Source organism: Monodelphis domestica, chromosome 7 (genome assembly GCF_027887165.1).
Source record: "Monodelphis domestica isolate mMonDom1 chromosome 7, mMonDom1.pri, whole genome shotgun sequence".
NCBI classification, from domain to species: Eukaryota; Metazoa; Chordata; class Mammalia; order Didelphimorphia; family Didelphidae; genus Monodelphis; species Monodelphis domestica.
The window spans coordinates 51,547,613-51,575,600 of record NC_077233.1 but is presented as its reverse complement, the minus strand read 5'-3'; the positions used below and the strand labels follow the sequence as shown (position 1 = coordinate 51,575,600).

The 27,988-nt window shown below is 41.3% G+C and overlaps 1 protein-coding gene across 6 annotated transcripts in view; it reads left to right on the top strand.

Moving 5' to 3' along the window:
* Positions 1-27,988, top strand: part of SRGAP3 (SLIT-ROBO Rho GTPase activating protein 3) — a 287,676-nt gene that overhangs the window by 247,954 nt on the left and 11,734 nt on the right. For 4 of the 6 annotated variants that reach the window (XM_007500149.3, XM_056804578.1, XM_056804579.1 and 1 more), the window contains 7 exons: positions 64-198; positions 2,961-3,066; positions 4,143-4,370; positions 5,682-5,761; positions 22,466-22,646; positions 24,540-24,689; positions 26,544-26,871. In XM_007500149.3, coding sequence (XP_007500211.2) covers positions 64-198; positions 2,961-3,066; positions 4,143-4,370; positions 5,682-5,761; positions 22,466-22,646; positions 24,540-24,689; positions 26,544-26,871 — 1,208 coding nt within the window. The remainder of the gene's footprint in view (positions 1-63; positions 199-2,960; positions 3,067-4,142; positions 4,371-5,681; positions 5,762-22,465; positions 22,647-24,539; positions 24,690-26,543; positions 26,872-27,988) is intronic. The other 2 variants (XM_056804581.1, XM_056804580.1) reach the window with 1 other exon arrangement.

Genomic DNA, 27,988 nt, shown 5'->3' with positions numbered 1-27,988 from the left:
TAGCTAATTGAACAGTTCCTGCTGTCTAATCAGGCTGACAAGTCATCTTCTCTATCTGTTCAGGTGAAGATCCCCTGGCGGATGACCAAAATGAAAGGGATATTAATTCAGTGGCTGGAGTCCTAAAGCTGTATTTCCGAGGACTGGAAAACCCACTCTTTCCCAAGGAAAGGTTTCAAGATTTAATATCCACAATCAGTAAGTACTCATGGATGAGGTGGGAAGGAGAGCTTTCTAGAGCAAGAGCTAGTATTCAAAAAGCCTTCAAAGGAAGAGGAAGAACAACCTGATGGGGGGAAGGACTCTACTGATAATTACTTAAATTCTGAACTGACCTCTAACTAAGTTTTAACCATTTTAGGAAAATAAACCCATAAGAGAAGCTACATTTCTTGATAGGATCTTTAGAAACTGTCCTAAAAATTGATCAACAAACATTTATGTGCATGCTATGTGCAAGGTATTGTAATAGACTCTTCTGATAAGAAGACACAAATGAAAAAGTCCCTGCCTTCAAGAAACAAATTCTACTGAGAGAGACAATAAGCACAGAAATATGTATATATAAAATTAAAAAAAACACATATATTGGGGAAGGGGAGGAGGCACTACCAACTTGTGGCTAAAGGAGAAATCTAAGGAGATGAGGGACAACTTCCATGCAAAGACTCTGAAAAGAAAGATGGAGGGTCTTGTATGAAGAAGAGCCATAAACTATTTTAGCCAGACCATCAAGTACATGGTGGGGAAGAACGTAGAATTAGCCTGGAAATGTATGAATCTGGGTTATGATGGGCTTCAAATTTCAAAGAGTAATCCCAGAGGTAATAGGGAGTCAATTTTTTGAGCAGTGGAGTAATATGGTCAGACCCGTGTTCAAAGAATGCCATTTTGATTGAAGATGGATGAAAGAGAAGAGTGACTTAAGGCAGAAAGAAAGCTTAGGAGGCTGTTGAAATAAGACAGGCAAGAGGTAATGGAGATCTGACCTCTGGTGTTAGCCATGTGGGTAGATAGGAGATATTCTGGAAGGAGAAGGAGAATCAATAAGATGTGGTGACTGATTAGATAACATACAGTGAGAGTGAGGAATTGAGAGTGACTCTGAGGTTATCAACTGGAGTAAATGAAAGGATAGTGGTGTCCTCAACAGAAATAGAGAAGTTCAGAAGAGGAGTGGCTTTGGTGGGAAGGATAATTTTGGACATGATGAATTTTAGAGGCAAATAAGACGAACAGCTCAAAATGTTCAATAGGGAGTTCATGATTTCAGAGCTCAAGAGGGAGATCTGGCCTCAATACATAGATATGGAAGTCATCAATCAATTAATCATTAAACATTTAGTAAGTGGCTTCTGTGTGACAGGCACTGTGCTAAGTATCATCTGCAAAGAGATGACAATTGTTGAGTTGAGTTGAGTAATATGGTTGGAAGCCAAATTGTAGACAGTAGAGAAATGAATGAAGAGAAAGTTGAGACAGTGAGAACAGATGGCTTTTTTCCCCCTAAGAATTTAATTGAGAAAAGGTGGAGAAATAGAGAATGATAACTTCAGAGGATGGTAGGATCTAGTGAGGGCTTAAGTATGAAAGTAACTTAGGTACAGATATCTTTATAGATGGTAGAGAAGGAGCCAATAAATGGAGCTGAAATATCAGAGAGTGGGAGATGATTATGCAGGCAGTCTGACCAAGGACTTGGAATCTATGGTGCATGGTGAGAGGTTGTCCTTGGTAGAAAGAAGGGACATTTGATCAGAGACTTGAGGGAGGGATAAATAGATGGAATATGGTGCAATGAAAAGAGTATCATGGGGTAATCAGAACACTTGTGTTCCTTTGATACTTCATAAGTGAGCTTGGGCAAGTCATTGCCTTTCTTCCAGTTTCTTTATCTGTTCAATGAGTACGTTGAACTAGATAATCTATAGGTTTGAATTCAAGCCTTATGTGATTTTCCTGTTTCTCGGTTCTCCCTCTTGGACCTTGAATTCTCCCAATTGTCAGTTGCCTCATGAGCTTTCCAGCATTGCCTATCAATGCTGTTTGAACCAGAAATGCTTTCAGAAAACTGCTTCTCCTTGGGATGTGGCATTTCTGCTAAGAGATTTAACATTACGACTGGCAGAAAAGATAACTTTAACTTTCTCTAATTAATGTCATCTCTTATTGTTATGGTGTCTGTTTTGAGTGGGTACTAGGACTTCCTGGGCTCCCTTCTGACTTAGCTGCCTGGTAGAATGTAAACTCTTTCTGCTCAAGTATGTTTTACAATTTGCCTTTATATGATAAGTTGATCAAATCATAGATCAAGAACCAAAAGGTCTTAGACCAGAGTAAGGTCCCCTTAGAGAGCCTCTAGTTCACTTGCTCTCATTTTACAGAAGAAGGAACTGAAGCCCAGAGAAGTTGTGTGATTTGCCCAAAGTCACACAGATAGTAATCTGCCAAGCTGGAATGCCAACTTGTGTTGGGTGATTCCAAATTTGGCACTCCAAATTCATCACTCTTTCTGTTATATCCCCAGCATGGTGCCTGGCACATAGTAGGTGTCTAATAAATCCTTTCATTGTTAGCTCCAGGCATATCTACACGAACATGGACAACAGCTCTTGGATCTAATCTACTGGCATTTTCCTTCAGTATGAAAAAGATGATGTTTACCTCGGTTTTGTGTAGTGAAATTTCAGAATAAATGAATCAGTCACTGAATTCTTATCATGCATTTAACATATGTGGAACACACTCTCCTGAGATCTGTAACAGAATCTAAGAAGCCTAAGACATGGCTTCTGTCCTGTTGGAGTCTACAGTATTTCTGGGGTAATTTGTAAGTCACTCAAAGCATGAGCAAAAGTTAAGTTTAGGCTGGGGAGTCGAGGTCAGAGTCCAAATAGAGGGCTCCTAATGGGCCAACTGAGCTACATCTCACCTTTGGATGGGGGGGACTTGTGTTTTAGAAATGGAGAGCCCTGCAGAGAGAGTGCATCTGATCCAGCAGATTCTTGTCACCTTGCCCCGAGTGGTCATCGTGGTCATGAGATATCTCTTCGCTTTTCTCAACCAGTAAGTGCATTTCTTATGTTCTCTCCTAAAATTCCTCCATTCCTCTTCCCCAGAAATGGAGTGACCTGCTTGGATGCTGCTTGGCTCCATCCTTGAGAAAAAGATTCTTGGACTCTGCTCTATTTATAGTTAAAGCTATGGAGACCTGCTCTGAGATTGATTTCTTGAGTTTTTAGAGAGTCACAAAATGGGAGATGGGAGAGGGAACTTGCCCAATGGCAATATGTTTGAGATGTATGGAAAGTTTAATGAGCCATCAGTGTTTCTGAGACTTTCAATCCTGATGAGACAGAAACTTGGGAGATCTAGGAGTCAGATCCTCAGACTCTCACCATTATGGGGAGGGGAGGTGGGGATCAGCATATCTGTCATCTCTCTTCCCTTAGCCTGACTCCTCAGAATAATAGATGGTCACACAGAGGAATTGGGAAAGGGGCAAAGATTGTCTTCTATGGCCCCTGGTGGCCCTTTCCTTCCTTTCATTCATAACCCTCTTCCTCTCCTTTCATTATCCTGCTTTCTCTGGGGTTCCTCTAAGGAGAAAAGAGGAATCCAGATATGTTGTCACTAACAATTCAGTGAAAATGAGTTTATTATTTATCTCTCTATCCCCTATCCCTGGCATCTGTGCTCAGACATATGCCAATTAAAATATATATATATATATATATATATATATATGTATTGTGTGTATGGAAGGGGGACTCAAAGCAATGAGTCCCTAATGATGAAATTCCAATGGCTATCCTCATCTGGGTGGGAAAGATATTGGCAAGGAGAAGTCTTTCCAGAACCCATCAAAACACACTATGCATAATAGATATCTAAATCATATAAAACCATCCAAGATGATAATGTCTTGACCAATTCTGTTAGAGAGTAGAAGCCTGTATTTTTCTTTTGCTAATTTTCCCTTTTCTATCCCTATCATGTCATTGTAAGGAAAGTACCACCTTCAACAGCCTCCAAATTCATCTAAGGGTAGGGGTTCAAGGCTATCATCCCCACAAAGCCCTGGGTGCTCTATCAAACAAGTTATTTCTCTAATCTTGTTTCACGGGGGGCTTCTGTTTCAGCCTGTCCCAATATAGCGATGAGAACATGATGGATCCCTACAACCTGGCCATATGCTTTGGGCCAACCCTCATGCATATCCCAGATGGACAGGACCCCGTGTCATGCCAGGCTCATGTCAATGAAGTCATCAAAACCATCATTGTCAATCATGAGGCCATCTTCCCCAGCCACAGGGAACTGGAGGGGCCAGTATATGAGAAGTGCATGGCTGGAGGGGAAGAATATTGGTAAGATTCTGTTCAGTGGTACCTTCTGCCTATGTAGAAAATCTCAGACCTGTCTGCTCTTGTCCTGTCTTCATGGAAGATGGAGAATAGCTGACCCATGTCCTCTCTAAACTAATCATTCATGGGCTTACAGGCTATTATTTACAGCCTCTCTCCCAACCTTCCCACAGGTTTTTTCTTCTTCAGGTTAAATAAACACAGTTGTTTTTCTTTGCCTTCTCATGACCACTCCTTTTCCCAGCTTTTTTCACCATCTGTGTGACTATAAATGATGTAGGGATTCCCTTTTGGTAAAGAGGCAGAAGCCCAATGAAAGCTTTAGAACTATTAAATATCTTAGTTAGAAAAGACCTCATGAGTTTGCCTGATCTGTTCTCTTTCAGGCAGGTAAAAAAAAAACAACAAAACAAGACAAAACCATTATGCCCATTTTAGAGATGAAATCACTTGAGACTGAAAGGTTAAATAACTTGCCTAAACTCTAGGAGTGGGCATTGGGTAGGATGGCACAATCTGATCCTCTGTTGGCTTTTCTAGGCTCTCAACTGCTCTCTCAAACAGTCTAAGCCCTGGAGATATAAAGAAAGGCAAAAGCACATTCTCTGTCCACAAGGATTCTATGTTCTTAAGGGGCAGCCAACATGTAAAATGATGGATGTACAAGATAGCATTGCCTTTGAGGCATAAGAGTCTATACTTCTATTCCTAATCTGGGCAAAGGCTCACCACCCAAGCCAATCCAATGAGCATTTATTAAATGGCCACCATGTACAAGACAAAAACAGAATTTTCATTCTACTGTGCCATATAAGGATTGACTGAAAATAATGATAGCTGCTTAGACTGGAGAAGACTTAAGGAGCCCCATGGTCTCTATCTTCAATCGTTTGAAGAACTTCCCTATGGAAGAACAACAAAGCTTTTGGGAATTTAGAGGACAAAATTTCCAGTGGATATAAATTAGGAGACAGATTTTTACTTAGAATGAGGAATTTTGTAATAGTACTTTTGTCTTAAGATGGAATGAGTCGCCTCACAGAGTATAGAGTTCCTTGACACTCCCCCCCCCCCCAGAAGCTAAATCACCTTTTGGAGACACAGTCGAAGGGATTAGAATATTAGATGGAATTAGATGATTTCTGAGGTCTCTTCCAACTCTAGGATTCAGTGCGAGTAGGCAAGATATAATAATGAAGGAAAAGAAGGCTAGAAGGCTCTCATCTGAAGTGGGAAGTCAGAGGTGGCATATAGTGAGGCTGCCAATGACTCGGAGCATCCCACACAAGTCTCCTCTTTGTGTTTCATTTGCAGTGACAGCCCACATAGCGAACCAGGGACAATTGATGAGGTTGACCATGACAATGGCACGGAGCCTCATACCAGTGATGATGGTAAGCAGATGGGTGAGATGGGTATACAGGGTCTAATGGGGAAGAACCATTCTGGGTTTAACTCTAGGTCATTATTTGTGTGATGGCCCAAGTTGTTGACCCATTTGTAGCCCTGAATTTATGATTCTCCCTCTTCACTGCTTTTCACACTTTTTTATTGTGTTCCCCTGTCAGTCAATATTTTCCCTACAATTCCCAAATATATATTTGTTCATTTATAAATTAGATACATATATCATTGTATTTATATACATATATCACAAAATACACACGATATAGAAATTTTAAAGAATGATATGAAGATGAAATAGATAATATTTTTAAAATATTTTATTGCTCTGTCTGTAAAACCAACAAAATATTTATTCTGTTTACAAAAAAAAGCCCTAAGTATGTCCTGGGGGATAGGGAGGATTTGTAAATGATAATTTTTTGTTAGTAATTAACTACTCAGCTTATTTGATCTACATGGTTAGCCAAACAATTGAATTTCTTTTTAAAGATGCTTTTTAATTGAAAGACATAATACAGCAATGAAACAGTAGATGATAAGTCAGGGAACATAACAGTTTTTGAATAAATAAATATCTATACATTTAGCTACAAAATAGCTACAATACATTTTATATTATTGGTAATATTGTAAGACAAAATATGTTTCATTATTTTATTTTTTAGAATACTTTTTCTGATAACTTATGGATTTTTTTGTTCACTTAATTTCTCCCATGTGCCCTTCCTCCTGCATACCTCAAGGGAGCCATACCATATAACTTTTTTTTCAATTGAAGAGAGGAGAAAGAGAGGAAACAATCAGCAAAACCAATCAGTACATCAAAAATAAATCTGAAAATACATCCAGTACTCCATAGCCTTGACCCTCCCTTTCTACAAAGGGTATACATACCTTCTTATACCTTTGGATCCAAGCTTCTTTGTACAAATATTCACTTTAGACTGCTTTTCTGTTCCTTTAGTATAGTCATTATTTTGTGCTGTTTTCTTGACTCTGCTTCCTTGACTGCTATAGTTCATGGAAGTCTTCCCGTGCTTCTATTTATTCTTCATATTTGTCATTTCTTACAGCACAGTAATATTCCATTATTTTCTTTTACCATCGTTCCCTTAGCTTTTTCCAATGAATGGGCATCCACTTTTTTTTTTGGCCTCTTAACTCCCACAAAAAGTGCTGCTAAAAATATCAGTGTTTATGGGGACATTCATTTTGTCAATGGCCTCCTTGTGGCAGATGACTAGCAATGGAATCTCTGGGGCGGTGGATGTGGCTATTGTAGTCACTTTATTTTTGATTCCTTATTAAAAGGGAACCAAACACCATGTGTGCCCTGAGGGATAAGGCAGCATTTGTAAATTATACTTATTTGTTAAGTAATTAATTATTCAGTTTATTTGAACCCCATAGCTAGTAAAGCAGTTGAATTTCTTTTTTAAGATAATTTTTTTCTTTTTTTATTATAAAGATTTTTATTTTGCCAATTGAATGTAACAACAAATTTCCAAAGTTATGTGATCCAAATTGTCTCCCTTCCTCATTTTGGAACTGGCAAGCCATTCAATCTGGGTTATACGTGTATAATTAAAATGCTTTTTAATTGAAAGACACACAATATGACAATGAACTAAGTGGTCAAAAGGAGTCCTTTTTCTTGAGATGTAGATCTTCACCATAAGCAAAAGCGATAGGTTCTGATCTCATCTTAATAGGAAGTTTTTCTCAGTGGATGTGGTACAGCTTAGTAGATGGAATCATATCTTAATTTCTTCTTCTTAAGTGGATTTTGTAGTTGTTTCTTCAAATGAATGTGAAAAACAGCAACTAGGTTTGTTTGGCTGCACCCTAGAGTACAAGAAGGAAATTAATGTAGAATGAGGCTAGAAAGGTAGGCTGAGACCAGGTTTGAAAGGCTTTGGGGTATTTATATTCAATAAGGGAACCACTAGAATTTAGCAAGGTGGTGCAGGGACTGGAGCTCCAGGCTTGAAGTCAGGAAGATCTGAGTTCAGCTTTGACTTCAGATATTTAGTAGACTCTGGACAAGTTACTTTACCCCTATTTACCTCAATTCCCCATCTGCAAAATGGGAAGAAAACGGCAAACCACTCCAATATCTTGGCTAAGAAAAGCCCATGGACAAAAGTACACAGGGTCACATAGAGTTGGATACAACTGAATGTCTGGATTTTATTGAATATGGGCTGATACAGTCAGACTCTCACCTTGAGAAAACCACTGTGGATGTCATTGGAGGATGGATTGGAGTAAGGAGAACTTGAAGCAGGGAGACCAGTTAGGAGTTAGTAAACACTTATTAAGCACCTACTGTGTTCTAGTCACTGTGCTATGGCATGACGAGGACCTGACCTCCAGGGATTGATTGGGTAAGGAAAGAGAAAAGGACAGGAGAGAGAAGTGTTGTAGAGGTGGAAATGATCCTCTTTGGCAATTGCTTCAACATGGAGGGGGGAGAAGATGAGCCTGTGAACTTAAGGGCCTGGTAGGATGGTTGGTGGTACCCTGGTGTTCTTGATAGAAATAGGGAAGTCTGGAAGAGGGGTTGGTTGGGGGGAAAAAGAGATCATGGAATTTGCAAAGTCAATCCCAGCCCAAGTGTTCCTGTTCATCCTGTGAGACTCTGTCCCACCCAAAATGAAATGGGGGAGTGAGGTTCTTACTGTCCCAAAGGGAAGAGAACTCTCCCCAATGGGCATCTGTTAGAGTTACAAGATGACTGGGGGCAGGAGGCGAGTATTCTGGGAATAAGGAAAAATTTCCCAATGGCATGTGGGTGGCCATATTGCACAAAGGTGCTGAGAAATTGAACAATAATAAATGGAAGATTCTTGTTTCTTAAATTCCTATTAATCTAAGGCTTTTATGTCTTGGATATCTCCTTGGAGAGCTTCCACTGGGAGATTATCAGGACTGGGTCTCCCAGAAGCATTCACCTAATGACTTCCATTCCCCCACCTCGTCTTCTCCTTATCTTTTTGTTTTGACTTTTTAAAAGGGGGGCTTTATCTGTGTGAAATTGAATCTGGCTCATGCTTTAACACAGAAGATTATGCCAGCTTCTCTCTAGAATAAGGTTACCTGTCAGATATCTTGTCTCTGGGTTTTTCCAATGCCCTCACTGCCTGAGGGATGGACATTTAATATTGACCCAGGGGCTGAAGACCTGGGTGAAAGGAAGGGACCAGAAGAGCCAAGGCTTAATTAAGCAGAAGAGATGACTGTAGAAGAGATTGAGTGCTGAATTTAATGATCAGTTCCAATGTTCCCCTTACCCCCACTGTCACTTATCTTTGCTTCTAGCTTGTTCTGTTGAGCACCCCTGAAAGAAATTTAGCATTCCACCCCCCTGCTCCCGCAGAGACAGACTGTCACCTGCTTGGAGTTGCATGACTCAGAGTTTTCATTGATTTCCTTTGAAGCCACAACAGAGTGATCCTTCTCCTGCCTGAATGGTCCTAATTATTGGATCTTTAGAAAGATGGCACAAAGGAGATCTAATTCTGATTATTGACGATTTCAGGCACCAGGAAAAGGCATCCTCTTCCCTCGATAATAGAGCTGTCCTGATTTCCTTCTTTGAGTGAGTGGCACTTCTCCTTTCCCCATCACCCTAAGCCTGAAACCTTGGAATCACCTTTGATTTGTTTTCCATCTCCATTACCCGGGAGAGGTGTTACCAGGTAGAGGTCCCATGTGGCATTGGGAAGACCACTTAGTTCCTTCTTATAAAATGAAGGTGTTGGGTTAGAGGCTTCTGAGGTTCTTCCCTGCTGTAAAACTATAGCATAGTTATGCTACAAGCTCACATAATAATAAACAGATGTCCAGTAACTATTTGTAGAAGATCTAGATCTGAACTGGAGATGGAGATTTGGCAGTCATCAATCCAGATTTAATACCTGAATCCATCGCAATGTCTAAGATTTTTAGGGAAGAGAAAGTAGAGAGAGAAAACCAAAGACAGTGTCCTAAAGGATGTTTTTCAGAAATCAGGAAGAAGATCCAATTTAGGAGGAGCCAGAGGTAGGAGAAGAGCTAAGATAATATATCAGAGGCTAAGAGAATATGGAGAAAGGCAGAGCAAGCAGAGGGAGACAGGTCATCAGGATCAGATGCCACAGAATGAGGGTCAAGAAAAGAGGCTATTTGACTTAATAATTAGGCAGTTGTTCATGACCTCTGAGAGAGTCAGCCATTGTGGAGTCATAGTCCAACTTGCAGAGAAGTGAGGAGTAAACCTCTGGAAGGAAGTAGAGGCAGCAGCTATGGTCCACTCTTCTTTCTAAAAGCTTCTTTTTAATGAAAGACTAGAGATGGGACAGTTTTCAGACCTGACCAAAGTGATCCACTTGCTATTCCCAAGTCAAATCTCACACTTTCTCACCTACCCCCATGCTTTTGAGCATTATTCTTGATGTTTTTGATATTCCATCTTTTTTTTGGTAGTGTTTGTCAATGATATTTCATCCATCCCAGCTTAAATTCCACTGCATCCATGAAATTTTCTCTAAATTCTTCCATTTAGAAATAATTTCTTCTTCTTCTGCTCTCCTAGCACTTTCTAGTTTTTCAGAGACAGAGACAGAGAGACAGAGACAGAGACAGAGACAGAGAGAGACAGAGACAGACAGACAGAGAGAGAGAGAGAGAGAGAGAGAGAGAGAGAGAGAGAGAGAGAGAGAGAGAGTCAGTTCCTCTCCTCCAGGAGCTTATGTACATTACAAATTTCTGTAGAAAGTAGCTGGAAGGAGATCTCAGAGGCACCTGCATCTGGGAAGGACTTAGGGCTTGGCAAGGCCCTTTGCAGAAGATGGGCTTTGGGCTGAGCATTCCAGGCCTAATGGTGATAATGATAGCTAACACTGAAATAGTGGCTCCTATGGGCCAGGCTGAGCATTTGACAAATATTGTTTCATTTGATCTTCGTGACAACCTCATGAGGTAGGTGCTGCTATTTAATCCCCATTAAAAAAAAATTCTTACTATCTGTCTTAGTAACAACTCTAAGATAGAAGAGTGGAAAGGGCTAATTTGGAGTGTTAGGTAATTAGCTAATTAGGTAATTGGGGGTTAAGTGGCTTGCCTAGGATCACACAGCTAGGGAGTCTTGAACCTAGGTCCTCCCAACTCCAGGCCTAGTGATCTTTTCATTGAGCCACTTAACTGTCCCTTATTATCCCCATTTTCAACTGGGGAAACTGAGGCACACAGAGAAAAGTTAAAGTCACACAGCTAGTGTCTAAGGCTGGATTTGAACTCAGGTTTTCTTTACTCCAGGCCCAGGGTTCTATCCACTGTGCCACAAAAGAGGAGGAGCTTGATGTGGTCAGACACTGTTGCAATAATCCAGACCAAAAAAACAATAAAAACACATGAGTAGAAAGCAGGGGATGTAGACGACAGATGTTGAGAAGGTAGAAATGACAAGATTTGGTCATAGGTTTGCCAAGGGAGAGTGAGGCACTGAGGATAATTGTAAGCCCGACTGACTGGGAAAATGATGGTGCCATCCCTCACCAAGACAAAGAGGAAGGCTCAGAGGGAAAGATTCTGTTTTGGACCTGTTGGATTTGAGATGCCTCCAGGACATCATTCCAGATGCCCAAAGGATGGGTTGTGGCTGACATCTGTAGCTCAGCAGAGAGGTTAGGGCTGGTTATAGATCTGGAAATCATATGCCTAGAGTTGACCATTGAATGCATGAGAGAAGATCCCACCAAGGAGAAGGTATAGAGGGAAAAAAGATGAGGAAGGATCCTTGAGATTCATCCATGGCTAGTGGGCATGCTGTAGGTGAAGAAACATCAAAGGAGACTCAACAGATAAGGCAAGGCAATGTGTATTTATGAAGTGCTGAAAATGTGCCAGGAGCTGTGCCAAGAGCTGGAAACTCTGATTAAGGAATCATCAGGTAGATAGGAGGAGCAGATAGATAAGACTTGAAAGCAGTGTCAGGAGAACTTAAAGAGATAATCAAAAGGCCAAAGACAGCAGACAGATCAAGGAGGATTACATTTGGCAATGAAGAGAGCACCAGGAACCCTGGAGATGAGGTCAAAAGTCAGATAGAGGGCTGAGAAGAGAGTGAGAGGGGAGGAAATTGAGGTAATGAGTAAAAACAACTTTCTCAAGGAATTTAATTACAAAGAGGCAGAGAGAAATAGGGTGATGGCTAATTGAGGTAATACAATCAAGGAGGAGGGTTTTTGTGCCTGTTTGATTTTTGAGGATGGAGAGAGAACAGGATAGGTTTGAAAATAACAAGGAGAGAGCAAGAAGATAGAATCTGAAGAAAAGAGACAAATTAGGGACTAGACCTGTGATTTCAGTTGATATAGGAAACTCCCAGAAGAAGAATTCTGTCTAGTAAATGCAGTTTGGCACCTTCTCTACCATTTTTATCCTTAATGAGATTCCTAGCACACTAAGAGGTTCAATGCCTCCTCCAGGGTTTACATCAGAGGATGTATCACCAGTTGACTTGACTTTTGTCTTGCCCCTGGACTTTGATGACTCTAGAAAAGAGCATAAGGCTGATGACTTGGGACAACTCTGCCTCACTTTAATCCAATTTATGCTCAAGTCAAAGAACATCACCTAGTAATGGTCATTTTGGTTTTCTTTGAATATGAAGGAAAACAACCAACCATCAGAGGAGGACGTCAAACCAGGTCTTGACTCTGAATGTCTGCTGTCAACTACGATTGGTGTAGGTAGTGAGGAAAGAGTTCCTCAGTCAAAGCCCATTGGCCTTCTCTATAGTTTATAGTCCTATATGTAATTATACTTATCTGTCTTATTTGTACTAGTCAATTGTAAATTCACTGAAGGCCAGGGTTGTGCCTTATTTATCTTTGCATCTATCTGCTCCCAATGCCTAATCCAGGACCCTTCTTATACTGAGTAAGTGCTTCACAACTGTTTTTTGAATGAAAGGATTAAATGAATAAATGAATGAGATATAGTTCCTGGCCTCAAGGACCTAACTCATATGTGTGTGTGTGTGTACATATACTCATACTCTGTCTGTCTTCTCTCTCCCTCTGTCTCTCTCTCCCCCTATATATCTGCCTGTCTCTCTGTCTATCTATCTGCCTGTCTGTCTATCTATCTATCTATCTATCTATCTATCTATCTATCTATCTATCTATCTATCTGTCTATCTATCCATCCTTCTATCTCTCTCTCTATCTATCTATCTATGTCTGTATCTATCTGTGTACATATACTATACATATACATATGATGTATATACATATATACATATAATATACACATACCTGTCTGTCTGCCTGTCTGCCTGTCTGTCTGTCTATCTACCTGTCTGTCTGTCTGTCTATCTATCTATCTATCTATCTATCTATCTATCTATCTATCTATCCTTCTATCTATCTATCTATCTATGTCTATCTATCTATCTATCTATCCTTCTATCTATCCATCCTTCTATCTATCTATCTGTCTGTCTATCTATCTATCTATCTATCTATCCTTCTATATATCTGTCTGTCTGTCTGTCTGTCTATCTATCTATCTATCTATCTATCTATCTATCTATCTATCTACCTGTCTGTCTGTCTGTCTATCTCTATATCTATCTATCTGTATGTCTGTCTGTCTATCTACCTATCTGCCTGTCTAGCTAGCTAGCTACCTGTCTGTCTATCTATCCATCCTTCTATCTGTCTGTCTGTCTATCTATCTATCCTTCTATCTATCTATCTATCTATCTATCTATCTATCTATCTATCTATCTATCTTGATATCTATCTGTCTGTCGGTCTATCTACCTATCTACCTATCTGTCTGTCTATCTATCTATCTTTCTATCTATCTATCTGTCTATCTATCTATCCTATCTATCCATCCTTCTATCTATCTGTCTATCTATCCATCCTTCTATCTATCTATCTATCTATCTATCTATCTATCTATCTATCTATCTATCTATCTATCTATCTCAACATTCGTACAGGTGATGTGATGTCCTCAATAGTGTTAGGCTTGGAGTCAGGAAGACCCAGTATTTGAATCCTGCCTCACACACTCACTAGCTTTGCCTAAAGGTATGCCACTTAAACTCTCTGTGCCTCAATTTCTTCAATTGTAAAATGGGGCATGGGAATTAAGAACAACACACTCCCCACAGGGTTTTCATGGAAGCAGAGAAGAGAATCTCTGCACAGTATTTTGCCAACATTGAAGTGCTATAGAAACGTTTGCTATTATCATTGCATTATATTTACACATGCACGTGTTTGGGCTCTCTCCACTTGTTATTCATCCCTGCTTTCCAGGTCTTTGCTCCCTTCACCAGACCCCATGCTGCATCCATCCCAGCATCCCAGAGCCAGGGATTGCCAGAGAGGGACAGCTAAAGCCCTGAGAGGCTGCCTTCTTTGCTCTTGTCCCTGAATACCTAAAGGCAGAAAGAGCTATTTATCCACACAGATTGTCTGGTTCCAAGAAAACCTTTGGAGATAAAGTAATTCTCCCAGGGGCCTGGAGATATGGCAGTCAGGGTTCCCTGCCATGGTTTGCAGACCCACTTATTCTTCTGGTTCTGTTGCTAGGCAGAAAGGTAGGTCACAGCCTCACTCTAGCAGGCTGCTGAGAATCGAATGCAAGGCGACAGCAGATGGAATGAAAGTAGACTCCATATTTTAACGGAAATGTAATGGTTATTGAAAGATCTCCATGAATTTGGCCCATTTAGCTGAGCTGTCATTCCATTATTTTATTTTATTTTTTGCTTCACCAATTTCAGAAGATGATACAAAAACATCTCTCAGAGAGAACTATTTCATCGCTGCTCTCCATTAAACACCATCTCACTAATAGAGCCTTAGGTCCAGCTGCTATTCCAGTATCCTTGCTGAACACAGGTCAAACACTCCTCTTCTGGAGAGTAAGATTCATGAAATGTGAAAGCTGGCAAGGACTTTGGAAATCACGTCATCCTTCCTCAGAACAAATGAAGGAGGAGAGGAGACTTACCCATGATTGCTCAGTGAGTTAATGGAAGAAGGTTAAGTAAGGGAGGACTGGGGGAAGGGACAAATATAGAAAAAAAAATCAACCAGGCACCTAATTAATATTTAAATTTACTTAACATTTGCATTTAATTTACTTAAAATTTTATTTGATATTAATTTTACATTTACTTAATATTTTAATTTAATTAAATAACAATGTTGTCAAGCTTTTATTAGGCATCTTTAATTTGCCAGACATAGGGGGGATACAAAGATGAAAAGGACATGGCACCTCCCCTCAAAGATTTTACGTTCCACTAGGGAGAAAACATATAGACATGTATAAATTCAAAACTATATAAGATCATTGTGTGTTGGTGGGGGAGGAGATATTAAAGTCTCTGGGGATTAGGAAAGGTCTCATATAGGAGCTAGCCTTTGATCTAATCTTTTATGGAAACTTCTAGAGGCAGAAGTGAGGGAGGGAATGGATTTCAGGAATGGGAGACAATCTCTACAAAGATATAGAGATGGGAAATGTACCCTCAAGAACAATACCAAGCTGAGAATGTTTAATGGAGTTGGAAAAAGTAAGTAGGTAAAATCCTAGAGAAGAACCTAGTTTATAGTTCCTGCCCATCTAAAGAGAGTCTCTCTGTCTCTGTCTCTTCCACTCCCTCTCCACCCTTTCTTTCTCTTTCCCTCTCCCTCTTCCTCTCCCTCTCTCTTCTCCCTCTTTCCTCCTTCTCCCTCTCTCTCTCTTTCTCTCCTGCCTAGATCCATATTTCACACACACACACACACACACATATATATATATATATATATATATGCGTGTATATGTGGTGTGTAATTAGCAAAATGATGTGCAAAACCCTGAGTATGTGACTTTAAAAAATGTTCTAGAGCATTGGTATTAGAAACGCGGGCCATTAAACCATGCATAAAGATCCCTGCTGCATTTTGATTTAGTTTTAAAATGAAATGTTACCTATCTATGTTTTTATTGTATTTTTATTTACCTTCTCAAATATTCCCCAATGGCCTTTTAGCCTGTTTCCTGTGTACTCAGGATTGTTGTGGCTGAGTGGTTAAATGTTCTGATACCTCTACTTAAGAGCATTGAGTTCTTACCCTGGAATCTGTGAATTTAAGTTTTTAGAAAATATATTTTGATTAATGTATTTCAGTATAATTGGTTTCCTTTATTTTTTTATTATTTTATTTTTATTTTAATAAGGTTAAGAGGTCACAACTTCAGGGAGGAGGAAGGACCTGAAAAGGTCTTGAAGGGACAAGTAGAGTTTGGACAAGCTGAGAGCAGGGTTTGGAAAGGCCATTTAAGCTAGAGAACACTTTTAAAACAAGGACAGGAAAGTATAAGGAATATCTGGGAAATTGTGGAGAGATCATTGTGGTCCAAAGAGTGTATGTAGAGAATTATGGGAGACGAGGCTAAAAATTTAGAACTACAGATCCAAAGTTGGAACGGACCATAAAGGTCATTTAGTCCAATATTCTTATTTTCCTGCATGGCAGCCAAGTGACACAGTGGATAGAATGCCAGGACTAGAGTCAAGAAGACTCATCTTCCCAAGTTCAAACCCAGCCTCAGACTAGCTGGGTGACACAGGACAAGTCACTTAACCCTGTTTGCATCTATTTTCTTATCTACAAAAATGAGCTGAAAAAGGAAATAGCAAACCACTCCAGTATTTATACCAAGAAAACCCCAAATGGGGTCTTGAAGAATCCAAAATGATTGACAACAACAATCTCATTTTACAAATAAGGAAACTGAGACCCAGGAAGGTTAAGTGACAAAACAGGTGGGCTTTGAATACCAAGTTAAAGAGTTAAATTGTTGTCCTGTGAGTAGTGGAGAGCTTATATCCCTGCCAGTGGTAACTACCTAGAGAGAATGATAACAAGAAGATATTAACTGGAATGAAAATTTATGAAAACCAATGGAAGTCAAAGAGTGGGAGCCTGGCACCTCAAGCTAAAAGATGGAAATGGTGTGTTGAAGTGCTTCCTGTTCCTACAGGGACTTGAGGGAATTTGTGAAGTTCTCTCTTGAATATCAAGCTGTGATTGCCGCCATGGTGCTTCCTGCCTTGCTCTTTTTAGAAGCAGAGTCTTGTAGATTGCTGGTCGCTTTCCTGAAAGGCTGACATTTTGCTAATTGAGATGCATACTTCATTTGCATATGAGTGCTTGTAATGGCAGGTTGTACACAAAGAGTCCATTGCTTTTCCTTTGGTTTAATCTGTTCTTTTGAGGTTGGTTTTTCCCATCAGTCATGATCAAAAAAATAAAATGGCAGATTCTCTGTTTCCTCGTTTGTCAAATGGGGTAGAGTCACCCCAATATTGGCTTCATAGCTCCTCTTGGAGTAAAGACATCATGAGTTAATGAAGTTCAACCTCCAATAGATACTGACTGTGTCATCCTAACCAATCCCTTAACCCTTCAGTCTTCCAGGCAGCTCTGCAGAACTATATGTTGCCCAAACAGATGCCATCTACATTGGTAGAAGGAGTTTCCTCTTGAGGATGTCTCTGTGCCAATGAAATCACAGTTTACCAAAAAATGCAGTTAAAATATTAGTATAGTAACTTCATAAAGTTATTGTGAGAAACATTTTTGGCAGTCCATAGAGTGTCATAAAATATGACTTGTTATTTGTATCATGGAGTGTCAGAGCTAAAATTATAAGATTGTCAGTTTAGAAACGCTAGAAGAAACTGTATCGATTATTCATTTTCTACATTAGGGAATTGAAGACAATAGTTTTATGACTTACCAAGCTTTTGGCTTTGAACTCTATGTCTCCATATCCAACACTCATTCCTCTATGCAGGGAATCATAAGATTTGTGAACTTAAAAAAATTGTTTTGATACATATATTTCAATGTAATTGGTTTCTTGTGATTACATGTTATTATTCGTAATAATAAATGAACTGCAAAATTTTAACTTTCTGATTCCCAGTTGCCTCATCTGTAAGATGAGCACCTTTGTCCAGATGACCTCTAAGGTTCTTTAATGATGTGTGAGATCACCTAATCCAACACCCCTCATTTTACAGATGAAGAAACTTAAGCCCCAGACAAAGAGATTTGCCCAAAGTGCATAGGCAGTAAGTTACAGCGCTGGGATATAATGTTCAGTTTAGAAAGTTATCAGTACATTAAAAAATATTTTAATTGTCTTAATATGAGTAGTCCTATGTGCATCCTCCAAAAAAATTAGTTTAAACTTAGTTGTCAGCAAAATAATAAAATTGAACCTATAAACATAATATAATAATATACATATATAATATATACATGTATAATTTATTATATAATAATTATATAATAGAAATACAACATATAAAATATTATTATATGTAATATGATAATATAATAAACATATATGTTTGTAAAATATAATAAACATATAAATAGCAGATAATATTTTACCCCAAATCCTTAGCTTTTCACAAGACAGGCACAAATGAATTGCTTATCAGATTCTGACTGTGATTTGAATTCTAAGTAGTGGGGCATGGGCAAGTTAAATGACTTCCCCAGGGCCACACAGTAATAGGTTTCAGAGATTATATTTGAATCTTGGTCTTCTTAACTTCACCAATGACCCTCTAAGCAGCATACCAGGGATGCTCAAACTTTTTGGTCTCAGGATCCCTTTGTACTCTTTTTCTTTTCTTTTTAAACTCTCCCCTTCCGTCTTGGAATCAATACTATATATTGTTCCCAAGGCAGAAGAGCAGTAAGGGCTAGGCAATGGGGGTTAAGTGACTTGCCCAGGGTCACACAGCTAGGAAGTGTCAGATTTGTCAAATTTGAACCCAGGTCCTTCCACCTCCAGATCCGGCTCTCCAGCTGCCCCCTGCCCTTTGAACTCTTAAGAGTTATTGAGATTTCCCTCAAATGCTTTTGTTTATGTGGGTTATATCTGTTGATATTTACTCTATTAGAAATTAAACAGAACCAATTAGAGGTCATCACAGATCCATCCTCTATTCCCCCACCCCAAATCTTACTCCTGTTTTTAGCCTAGAGTCCTTAGTTGAAGGGTATCATCAGTTTTGCGACTTATGGGATATTGCCTTATCATTCTGCAGAAGGTTTGCAGGGTTATTTGTTATCAGCCAGAAGATTTGATTAACCAGGAGTCCCTGGCCATGCTGACTGGCGGGAGCTTGCTGCAATGACAACGCCCCGGTTTGAGATCATGCTTTTCCTCTAACAAGCTCCCATCCATTTCCAAAGCGCTTATTCTCATTCTTGTCACAGCGCTCCTAGGAAGTAGGTCAACTAAAATACTGAGATCTGTTGGGCGTCGCACGTGTGTGCACTTAGGGAGTAGTAAGAAAGATGGTCTGAGGGCAAAGCTATGGCGAGGACCACGGGCTGGAACCACAGCCTCTGAAGCACCAAAGGATTTCAATTTGCAGAGAGAGGGTAACAGGAACTGTGGAATGCAGCTTCTGCTCAAGTTAAGAAGAGGAAGCGTGCGTTCTCTGAGAAATGCAAAAAATAGGAAGAAGGTCATTTCTATGTTGTAGTCAGTTAAAAGAGAGATGGAGGAGAAAGACACGCGTTGGGGAGAAGAGAGTGGGAGAGAGGCAGAAGTCTAGACAGACACAGGGGAGAAGGAGAGAGGGAGAAGGAGGGAGAGAGGATGACAGAGGAGGGAAGGAGGGGGGGAGACAGAGGGAGAAGGAAACAGAGGGAGAGAGAGAGAGACACAGAGGGGTGGGGGGGAGAAGGAGAGAAGGAGGGACAGATGGAAGGGAGAGGGAGGAAAGAGGGAGGGAGAGAGTGAGGATGGCAGAGGAGGTTGGGAGACAGAGGGGGAGACAGAGGGAGAAGGAGAGGGAGAGAGAGACAGAGACAGAGAGACCCAGTGAGAGGGAGAAGGAAAGAAGGGAGGGGGGGGCGGGTGGAAGGGAGAGGGAGGAGAGAGGGAGGGAGAGAGAGGGAGGATGACAGAGGAGGTTGGGAGAGAGAGGGGGAGACAGAAGGAGAGGGAGGGAGAGAGAGACAGAGAGACCCAAACAGAGAGAGGGAGAAGGAAAGGAGGGTCAGATAGAAGAGAGAGGGAGGATGACAGAGGAGGTTGGGAGAGAGAGGGGGAGACAGAGAGAGAAGGAGAGGGAGAGAGACAGAGAGACCCAAACAGTGAGAGGGAGAAGGAAAGGAGGGGCAGATAGAAGGAAGAGGGAGGAAAGAGGGAGGGAGGGAGGGAGAGAGGGAGGATGACAGAGGAGGTTGGGAGAGAGAGGGGGAGACAGAGGGAGAAGGAGAGGGAGGGAGAGAGAGACAGAGAGACCCAAACAGAGAGAGGGAGAAGGAAAGAAGGAGGGGCAGATGGAAGGGAGAGGGAGGAAAGAGGGAGCGAGGGAGAGAGAGGGGGAGGCAGAGGGAGAGAGAGAGACAGAGAGACACAAACAGAGGGGAAAGGGGGGGAGAAGGAGAAAAGGAGGGGTGGATAGAAGGGAGAGGGAGGAAAGAGAAAGGAGGTAGGGAGAGGGTGAGAGAGAGAAGAGAGAGAGAGAGAGAGAGAGAGAGAGAGAGAGAGAGAGAGAGAGAGAGAGAGAGAGAGAGAGAGAGAGAGAGAGAGAGAGAGGTGGGGCACAAATGATAGATTGGTGTTCAGAGGAAGAAGAAAGGACAGAGAGAGGTTTCGCTTCTGATATGGGTTCAGCCACATTCTGCTTGAGTTGCAAGAATAGAAACAAATTATTTCCTAGAATCTTGCATTTGACATGCGAGGTGACATTGGACAAGGGGCCCTCACTTTCCTTCTCTGTAAAAGGACAAGGTGAAATTGCATGATCCCTAAGGCTGGGTCCAGCCATAAATCCATGACTTTAAGAGCTTATATAATTAATTTCACAGCTCCTCAACTTCTCCTATTCTCCAGAAGCTCTGCTCTGAGAGTGATCCTTAAAACTCACCACAGGGTAAATTATTCTCAGGCTGTTAACAGATATGACCAAAACTAAACTAGTATCACCTCAGGGGCTACTTTTGTACCAGACCAGAGATTCTCCAGTCTTCCTTAAAGGATCATGGACCTAGGTTAAAGACCAATTAGTTCAAACCCTTTATTTTACAAATGAGAAAACTGAGGCTTAGTAGAATTAATAGACTCACCCAGGGTTCTGTATAATTTGGATTTGCTCGCCAGGAACTCTCTTTCCCAGCATCCCACTTTCATTCTCTTGTGACATCCTTATGTTTTGGAGATAAAGTTTTGTGTAGCTCCTCCCTTGTGCTCTCTTTTCCCCTGATCTCAGCTGGGAAAGTGGGTTTTACTCAGGCTTTTACTTTTGTCCTTTCATTTTTTCTATTTCAAGTGATTATTAATAAATCTTATAAAATATAATACTTAGAGTTATTGGATATTAATTTTAATCTTACAGTTTCAAAGAGAATAAGCAGCAGAAATAGAATTTGAACTCCTGTCCTCTGACTCCAGATCCAGTAGTGTTTCCACTGTACTATGGTATCTATCAAGGGTCCCATACTTCCAGAGTTTGCTGAGGAGTGGGGTTTTCTCTAATGAGACTCTCAAGGTCAGCCATATCAAAAGCAACCAAAAAAATAGACGTCATTGTTTTTAGAGTACAGTTTAGCAACTTCTCATTTCCAGATACCTATGCTAATTGATAATAGATATAGTTGGGTAGTAATAGAAGAGCATTGGGTTTGGAATTTGGAAGATCTGAGTATAACTTGACCCTTGATCTGGTAGCTTGTTATTAGCTGTTATTTTATAGATTGAGGGATTGAAACCCAGAGGGTTTGGGTGATTTGTCCGGAGTCCTGTCATACTTATGAGAGTTGAGTCTAGAAATTAGATTGTTTTAATTCCTTATCCAGGGTCTGTGATATTCGTCCTGTCTCTTAAGAAGCTGAAAGCTAGCTGGCCTGAGCCTCATAATCCTATCCCTCCCTAGGCCATAGATGACTACTTTTCACACACGTGTTTCTTAACAATTATATGTAAAAACTATTTTAACATTTACTTTTTTAAAATTCGAGTTCCACATTCTCTCTCCCTCATTAAGAAGACAAGCAACTTGATTTAAGATATATATATGCACTCATGAAAAACATATTTCTATATTAGTCATATTGTAAAGGAAAACACAGACCCCCCCCAAAAAAACACCCTAAAATATTAAAAAAGTTTTTTAAAAGGATGCTTCAATCTGCATTCAGATTCCATCAGTTCTTTCTCTGGAAGCAGGATGGCATTTTTCATCACAAGTCCTACAGAATTGTCCTGGATCATTGTATTGCTGAGAATAGCTAAGTCATTCACAGTTGATCATCATACAGTGTTGCTGTTGTTGTGTACAATGTTCTGGTTCTCCTTACTTCACTTTGCATCCATTCATGTAAGCCTTTCCAGGTTTTTCTTAATCTTCCTGCTCATTTCTTGTCTCCTGCTAGCATTCCATCACAATCACATCCACAGCTTGTTGATTCATTCCCAATCGATGGGCATTCCCTAATTTCCAATTCTTTGCTACTACAAAAAGAACTGCTACAAATAGTCTTGTACATAGACATTCTTTTCTCTCTCTCTGTTTTTTTGGGGGGATCTCTTTGGGGGTACCATACAGATCTATTAGTGAAATTCACATGCTTGCTTCTTTTTGCCCTTTACAGAAGTGGAGCAGATTGAAGCCATTGCCAAGTTTGACTATGTGGGAAGGTCCCCCCGAGAGCTATCCTTTAAAAAGGGGGCTTCACTCCTCTTGTACCACCGAGCCTCCGAAGACTGGTGGGAAGGCCGGCACAATGGAGTGGATGGACTCATCCCCCATCAGTACATCGTTGTGCAAGATATGTGAGTAGACTTGGAGATTCTCCAAGGTCATTCTTTCCTCCTTCTCTTGCCTTAGTCTGATTCTTACCAAGGGCATTCTAAGTTCTTGATCTCCAGGATTCTATTCCATAGCTTGTTCTTTTAGGACATTTCATTACTTCCAGGGACAGGGAGCTCCTTCCCTTTAACCCTGATATATTTCACAAATATGACAACAGTGATCTTGTACAGTGTGTCCCGTCATAATGATAGTGTCATTGGCCCCATACTTCAGCCTATCCTAGACTACCGAGGCCAGGCTCTACTTGTCATTTCAAACTGGAGATTCATATTGCCATTCATATGGCTAGGAAGTTTACTGTTGCCTCTGTCCTTCAGAATGGAACAGGAAGAGGGTGCCAACTCTTTGAGGGTGAAGGATGTGTCCCTCTTTTAAAATTATCCTGACATTTGGCACACCCCATATAAATAATGGACACTTAAGGCTCATTGCATTTGAACCTTACACATAGACATGCAAGGCATTAGTAATTCTTATGCTCTGTAATTTAAAGAATGACAAAAACCCTGAAAAATCTATCTTTCCTGGCCCAGCCAGATGTCATTCATATTCCCAGTTCTCACTGCTTAGGGAATCTAAGGGATTCTGTCCAAATGTAAATGTAATTCTGGAGAGGGACTACCATTGTCAGTCATTAATGCTTTAAATAAAATTAATTTCCCAGTCTCACTCCCAGTAAGTTCTGAAGGGATGAGACCCAGAACAGGTAGGTTTTGATGGGGGGCAGAGGGGAGGGCAGGAGTAGAAATGGTCTGAGGTACAGGTATGCTGTAGGGGTGTCCTCTGGGTAATTAACAAGTGATGTGAGGCCACCAGATACCTGGGAGTGGAGGAGATGCTCAAAAGGGAGATTGTTGAAAAGGACCATGCTTTACCTCCTGTGTAGTTCAGTCCATGAAATTCAGTAAGCACTTATTAAGTAACAATAATGGTCATTATTATTATTATAATAAATGATGGTGATAAGAATACCTTGTATTTATATGGCATTTTAAGACTTACAAAGTGCTTTTAAAATATGATTTTTATTTTATCTTCACAGCAAACTTGGAGAGTAGGTGCTATCTTATTTTATCTTCATTTTTCAGATAACAAAAGTGAGACAAAGAAAGGTTAGGTGGTTTCCACAAGTATGTGTGGAAGTATGGACACATACAAATGTGTGTCCAAGTATGTCTAAGTGCCCAAGACAGTTTTTGAATTCAGGTCTTCCTGACTACAGATCCAGAACTCTATCCACTGTGCCAACATATAAGGCATGACAGGCACTCAAGACATAAAGATAAAAAATAGTATAGTCCTTGACTTTAAGGAGTTTATAATTTAATACAAGGGTGATAAGGAATAAGATTAATCTATCAATGTGTATTACACAAGAACAGGCCATGGATGGAAAAATAGGAGATGGGAGAGTCCAGCTTCTTCCCTTCAATATTCTAGGCCACAAATCTCGTCCACGCAGCACCCTCCCTTTGACGCTGAATCCTGGCCTTCATCTCCCCTTGCTGGAATTCTTTGATCTTGCTGGAGTCTGGATCTTCAGGATATAGGGAAGAAAAGGCCCAATATGGAAAAGCAAAGTCTGGTAGAATTCCTTCATTTGAAGGGAAGCTGTTGAAGGCATCGTCAGTGGCCAAAGCAAAGGATAAGAGGGGGCAGATACCTGAATGAGGCCAGGTCCAACTGTGAGCAAGAAGGAGATCTGAATTCTCTCCAGGTGGGGGATTAAATTCTGGACAAGTGGGATTCAGGGAGACCTTGAGGCAGCCCTGCCATGTCCTAACATCCTGGTTCTTTGCCTTGGCACTGGGAGGCAACACCCCTTCTTGACTCATGTCCATTGATCTTCCCAGGGATGATGCGTTCTCAGACAGCCTGAGTCAGAAGGCTGACAGTGAAGCCAGCAGTGGACCCCTGTTGGATGACAAAGCCTCTTCCAAGAACGACCTCCAGTCCCCCACTGAACACATCACTGACTATGGATTTGGGGGAGCGATGGGCCGGTAGGGACGGGCTCTTGTTTTGCTATATCTCGTGACTTCTTGCGCTTGAGGGAGGGAAGAGTTAGCAGGTGAGCACAAATTCAGTGCTGGACAAAGCTAGATTGTATGGGTACAGCCTATGTTAGCTACTGTTGGTACAAGGAACACCTGGCAGAAAGCTAATAGTCTGGGGGGTGGGGAGGAGGAAGGAATTAAACAGGTTGGCAATCGGGGTCAAATCTCCATCATCCACACTTCTTTCTTCTCTCTCTCTCTCTCTCTCTCTCTCTCTCTCTCTCTCTCTCTCTCTCTCTCTCTCTCTCTCTCTCTCTCTCTCTCTCTCTCTCTCTCTCCCTCCCTCCCCTCCCTTTCTCTCATTTTCTCTCTCCCTCTCTCTTTTCTCTCTCTCTCACTCCCTCCCTTTCTCTCCTTTTCTCTCTCTCCCTCATTTTCTCTCTCCCTCTTCCTCTCTTTCTCTTTCTTTCTGTCTCTCTCTTTTCCCCCTTTCTTCTTATTTCCTCCCCACCATCTTTACTCCACTCTCCTCTTTTCTTTCCTCTCCTTCTCTTTTCTCTCATCTCCTCATCCTTTCTTCTTCCCTGCCTGTGCCTCAGGCCTGCTGGAGGACACCCACAGGCATTGCTTAGCTTTAGCTAATGACCCTGAGGACTAAAGAATTCCTGGCCACATCTAACATTCATCCCCCTATTTAATGCAACCTTCTTTCTCAAAACACTCAAAAACAGCATTCCCTTTCCCTTCTAGCCTGCCCTTCTTGCCTAACAGCCTCTTCAAAGTCATAGAATGCAATAGCTTACATTTTTGCCAAGTGCTTTCATACCCATTATCCAATCTGATACTCAAAAGGCAGGAGGCAAGCCAGGATTCTCATCTTCAGGTTTGGAGAGTTTGGGTGATTTGCCAAGAATCACACAACAAATTAACAAGATGGCCCCTAGAACCCAAGCCCTCAAGGCTAAGCCCAGTGACCTTTCTACCGGAGGATGCTTCAGCCCTTACTATGCCACTGAAGTATAACGTAGAGCTTCCAAAAAGCCTGGGGAAAGGGCCAAGGGATGGGCTTTACCCTTCACAGTCAGCCGGTTTCCTGCCCTTGGAACCATCCATCCCTACAGTCCCTCCTCTAGTGTCCGTGCCTCTTGGCCAATGTGGAGTGAGTCTCCTGTGAGTGCAGCTCAGATTTTTCCCAGGGCCCCTGCCATCCTGTCCAGTTTACATGGACATCCTGTGCCCTGAAAACAGCCTTGGATGGAAATAGCCATTTGTTGTTCAAGGTGAACGGTGACTCTTTTTTGTCCCTGGGCACATTCTTGGGGGATGGCAAGCTAGCAGAAATATTCTCCAGGAAGCTATGATTTCGGTCCAGTTGAATCTCACCAACTCAGATTTCTTGAGTGAAGGCCTGTCGGCATTTATTCCAAAGTCAGAAGTATGGAGCACTTTTTATAGAAATGTCATTTGCTTATGTAAAGCATGTGTCCTAACTCTAGCTGTCAACAATTTGAGGTTCTGCTGGTACTGCTTTAATGACACGGGAGGGAATAATAATTATTAGGCCATTAATTGTCTGTAGATTAAATGTTTGAAAGCAGATTGTTCTTAGGAGTAGGTTAAACATTCCCCCTTTTATAAAACAAACACTGTCCTCTAAGCAAATCCCCCCCCTTTTTTTTAATAGTGCAAAGTAACACTAGGCTGATGCCTACTTAAATTATGAAAAATGGAACATCCAGGAAGTTGGCGTGAATGAGGGTTTATTATGGTCACTTAATGCTATTGTGAAATTCCCATGGGTTAGCTGAGATGTTTGAAAGTTGTCTCCCCGTGACCCCCTGCCCCATGGCTCCTTTGCAGAGTACGGTTGAGATCAGATGGGGCTGCCATTCCCCGCCGCCGGAGTGGGGGTGACACACACAGCCCACCTCGGGGCCTGGGTCCAGGGATAGACACCCCACCTCGAGCAGCTGCCTGCCCCAGCAGCCCCCACAAAATCCCCCTCAACCGAGGCAGGATCGAGAGCCCAGAGAAGCGGAAGATGGCAACATTCGGAAGCGCCGGCAGCATCAACTACCCGGACAAGAAGGCCCTTTCCGATGGGCACCCGCTGAGGTCGACCTGCGGCTCCACGCGGCACAGCAGCCTCGGAGACCACAAATCTTTGGAGGCTGAAGCCCTGGCAGAAGTAAGGAGATAGCCGCAGGGCTGACGGAGTGGGGTCCCCCCAGAAGGGCAGCAGGGGGAGGGAACAGGTGGAGCCATTTGGCCAACACCTCCTGGCCCCTCATCTGGGATGAGAATTGGGCTTCTGCTGGGCCAGTAGCCATGAATGTCTCTTCCCTTCTTTTTTTTTATTCCATGAGCCTTCTCTTGAGTGAAGCCCCCCAGGGTTCCCTCTCCTGGGTTAAGGCATGGATTATTTCTATTAAAAAAAAATGTTCTCTGGAAAGGGTAGCTGGTGAAATCTTGTACCTCTTACTGTAAACAATAATAATAGTAACTGGTGTTTATATAGCACTTTAAGGTTGGAAAAGCACTCTATAAACATATATCTCTCCATATATGTATATGTAAAAATTCCATTTGATCTTCCCAGATAGTAGTACTATCATTATCCCCATTTTACAGATGACAAAACAAGCCGAGAGAGTTTCAGGGTACAAGATAAATATCTATTAATATCTTCCTGACTCCAAGCCCTGAGTTCTAGCCACTATACCACCAGATACCTCCAGACTAATTGCTAGTTTATCACTTGTCTGTGGGCAGATACATTTAAAAATAAGTTGGGTCTTTTTCTACGCTTACCTTTGCCCCAGAATCAATACTGTGCATTGGTTCCAGGGCAGAAAAACAGTAAGGGCTGGGCAATAAGGGTTAAGTGACTTTCCTAGGGTCACACAGCTAGGAAGCATCTGAGACCAGATTTGAACCCAGAAATGCCTGTTTCTAGGCCTGGCTCTCTATCCAATAGCCACCTCGCTGTATCCTAAAAATCAGTCTTAACAAAGATTAGTATAGATTGCTAGTGAGGGAAACGAATGATCGATCAACAATTCTTTTATTAAACATGTACTATGTACAAGGCACTGTCAGGGCAAGGGGATGCAAATAGAAAAATGAAATCACTGGTGCCTTAAGAGCACTTACATTCTATCAGGGGAGATGACCCATGCATGAGACGTGGCTAAGTATATGTGTGAAATACATACAAACTTAGGCAAAATCATTTGCCTCTGGGTAGGAGAATAAAAAGGCTTCCTATAGTGGTGGTACTAACTTCAAGCTTTGGAGATGATTTA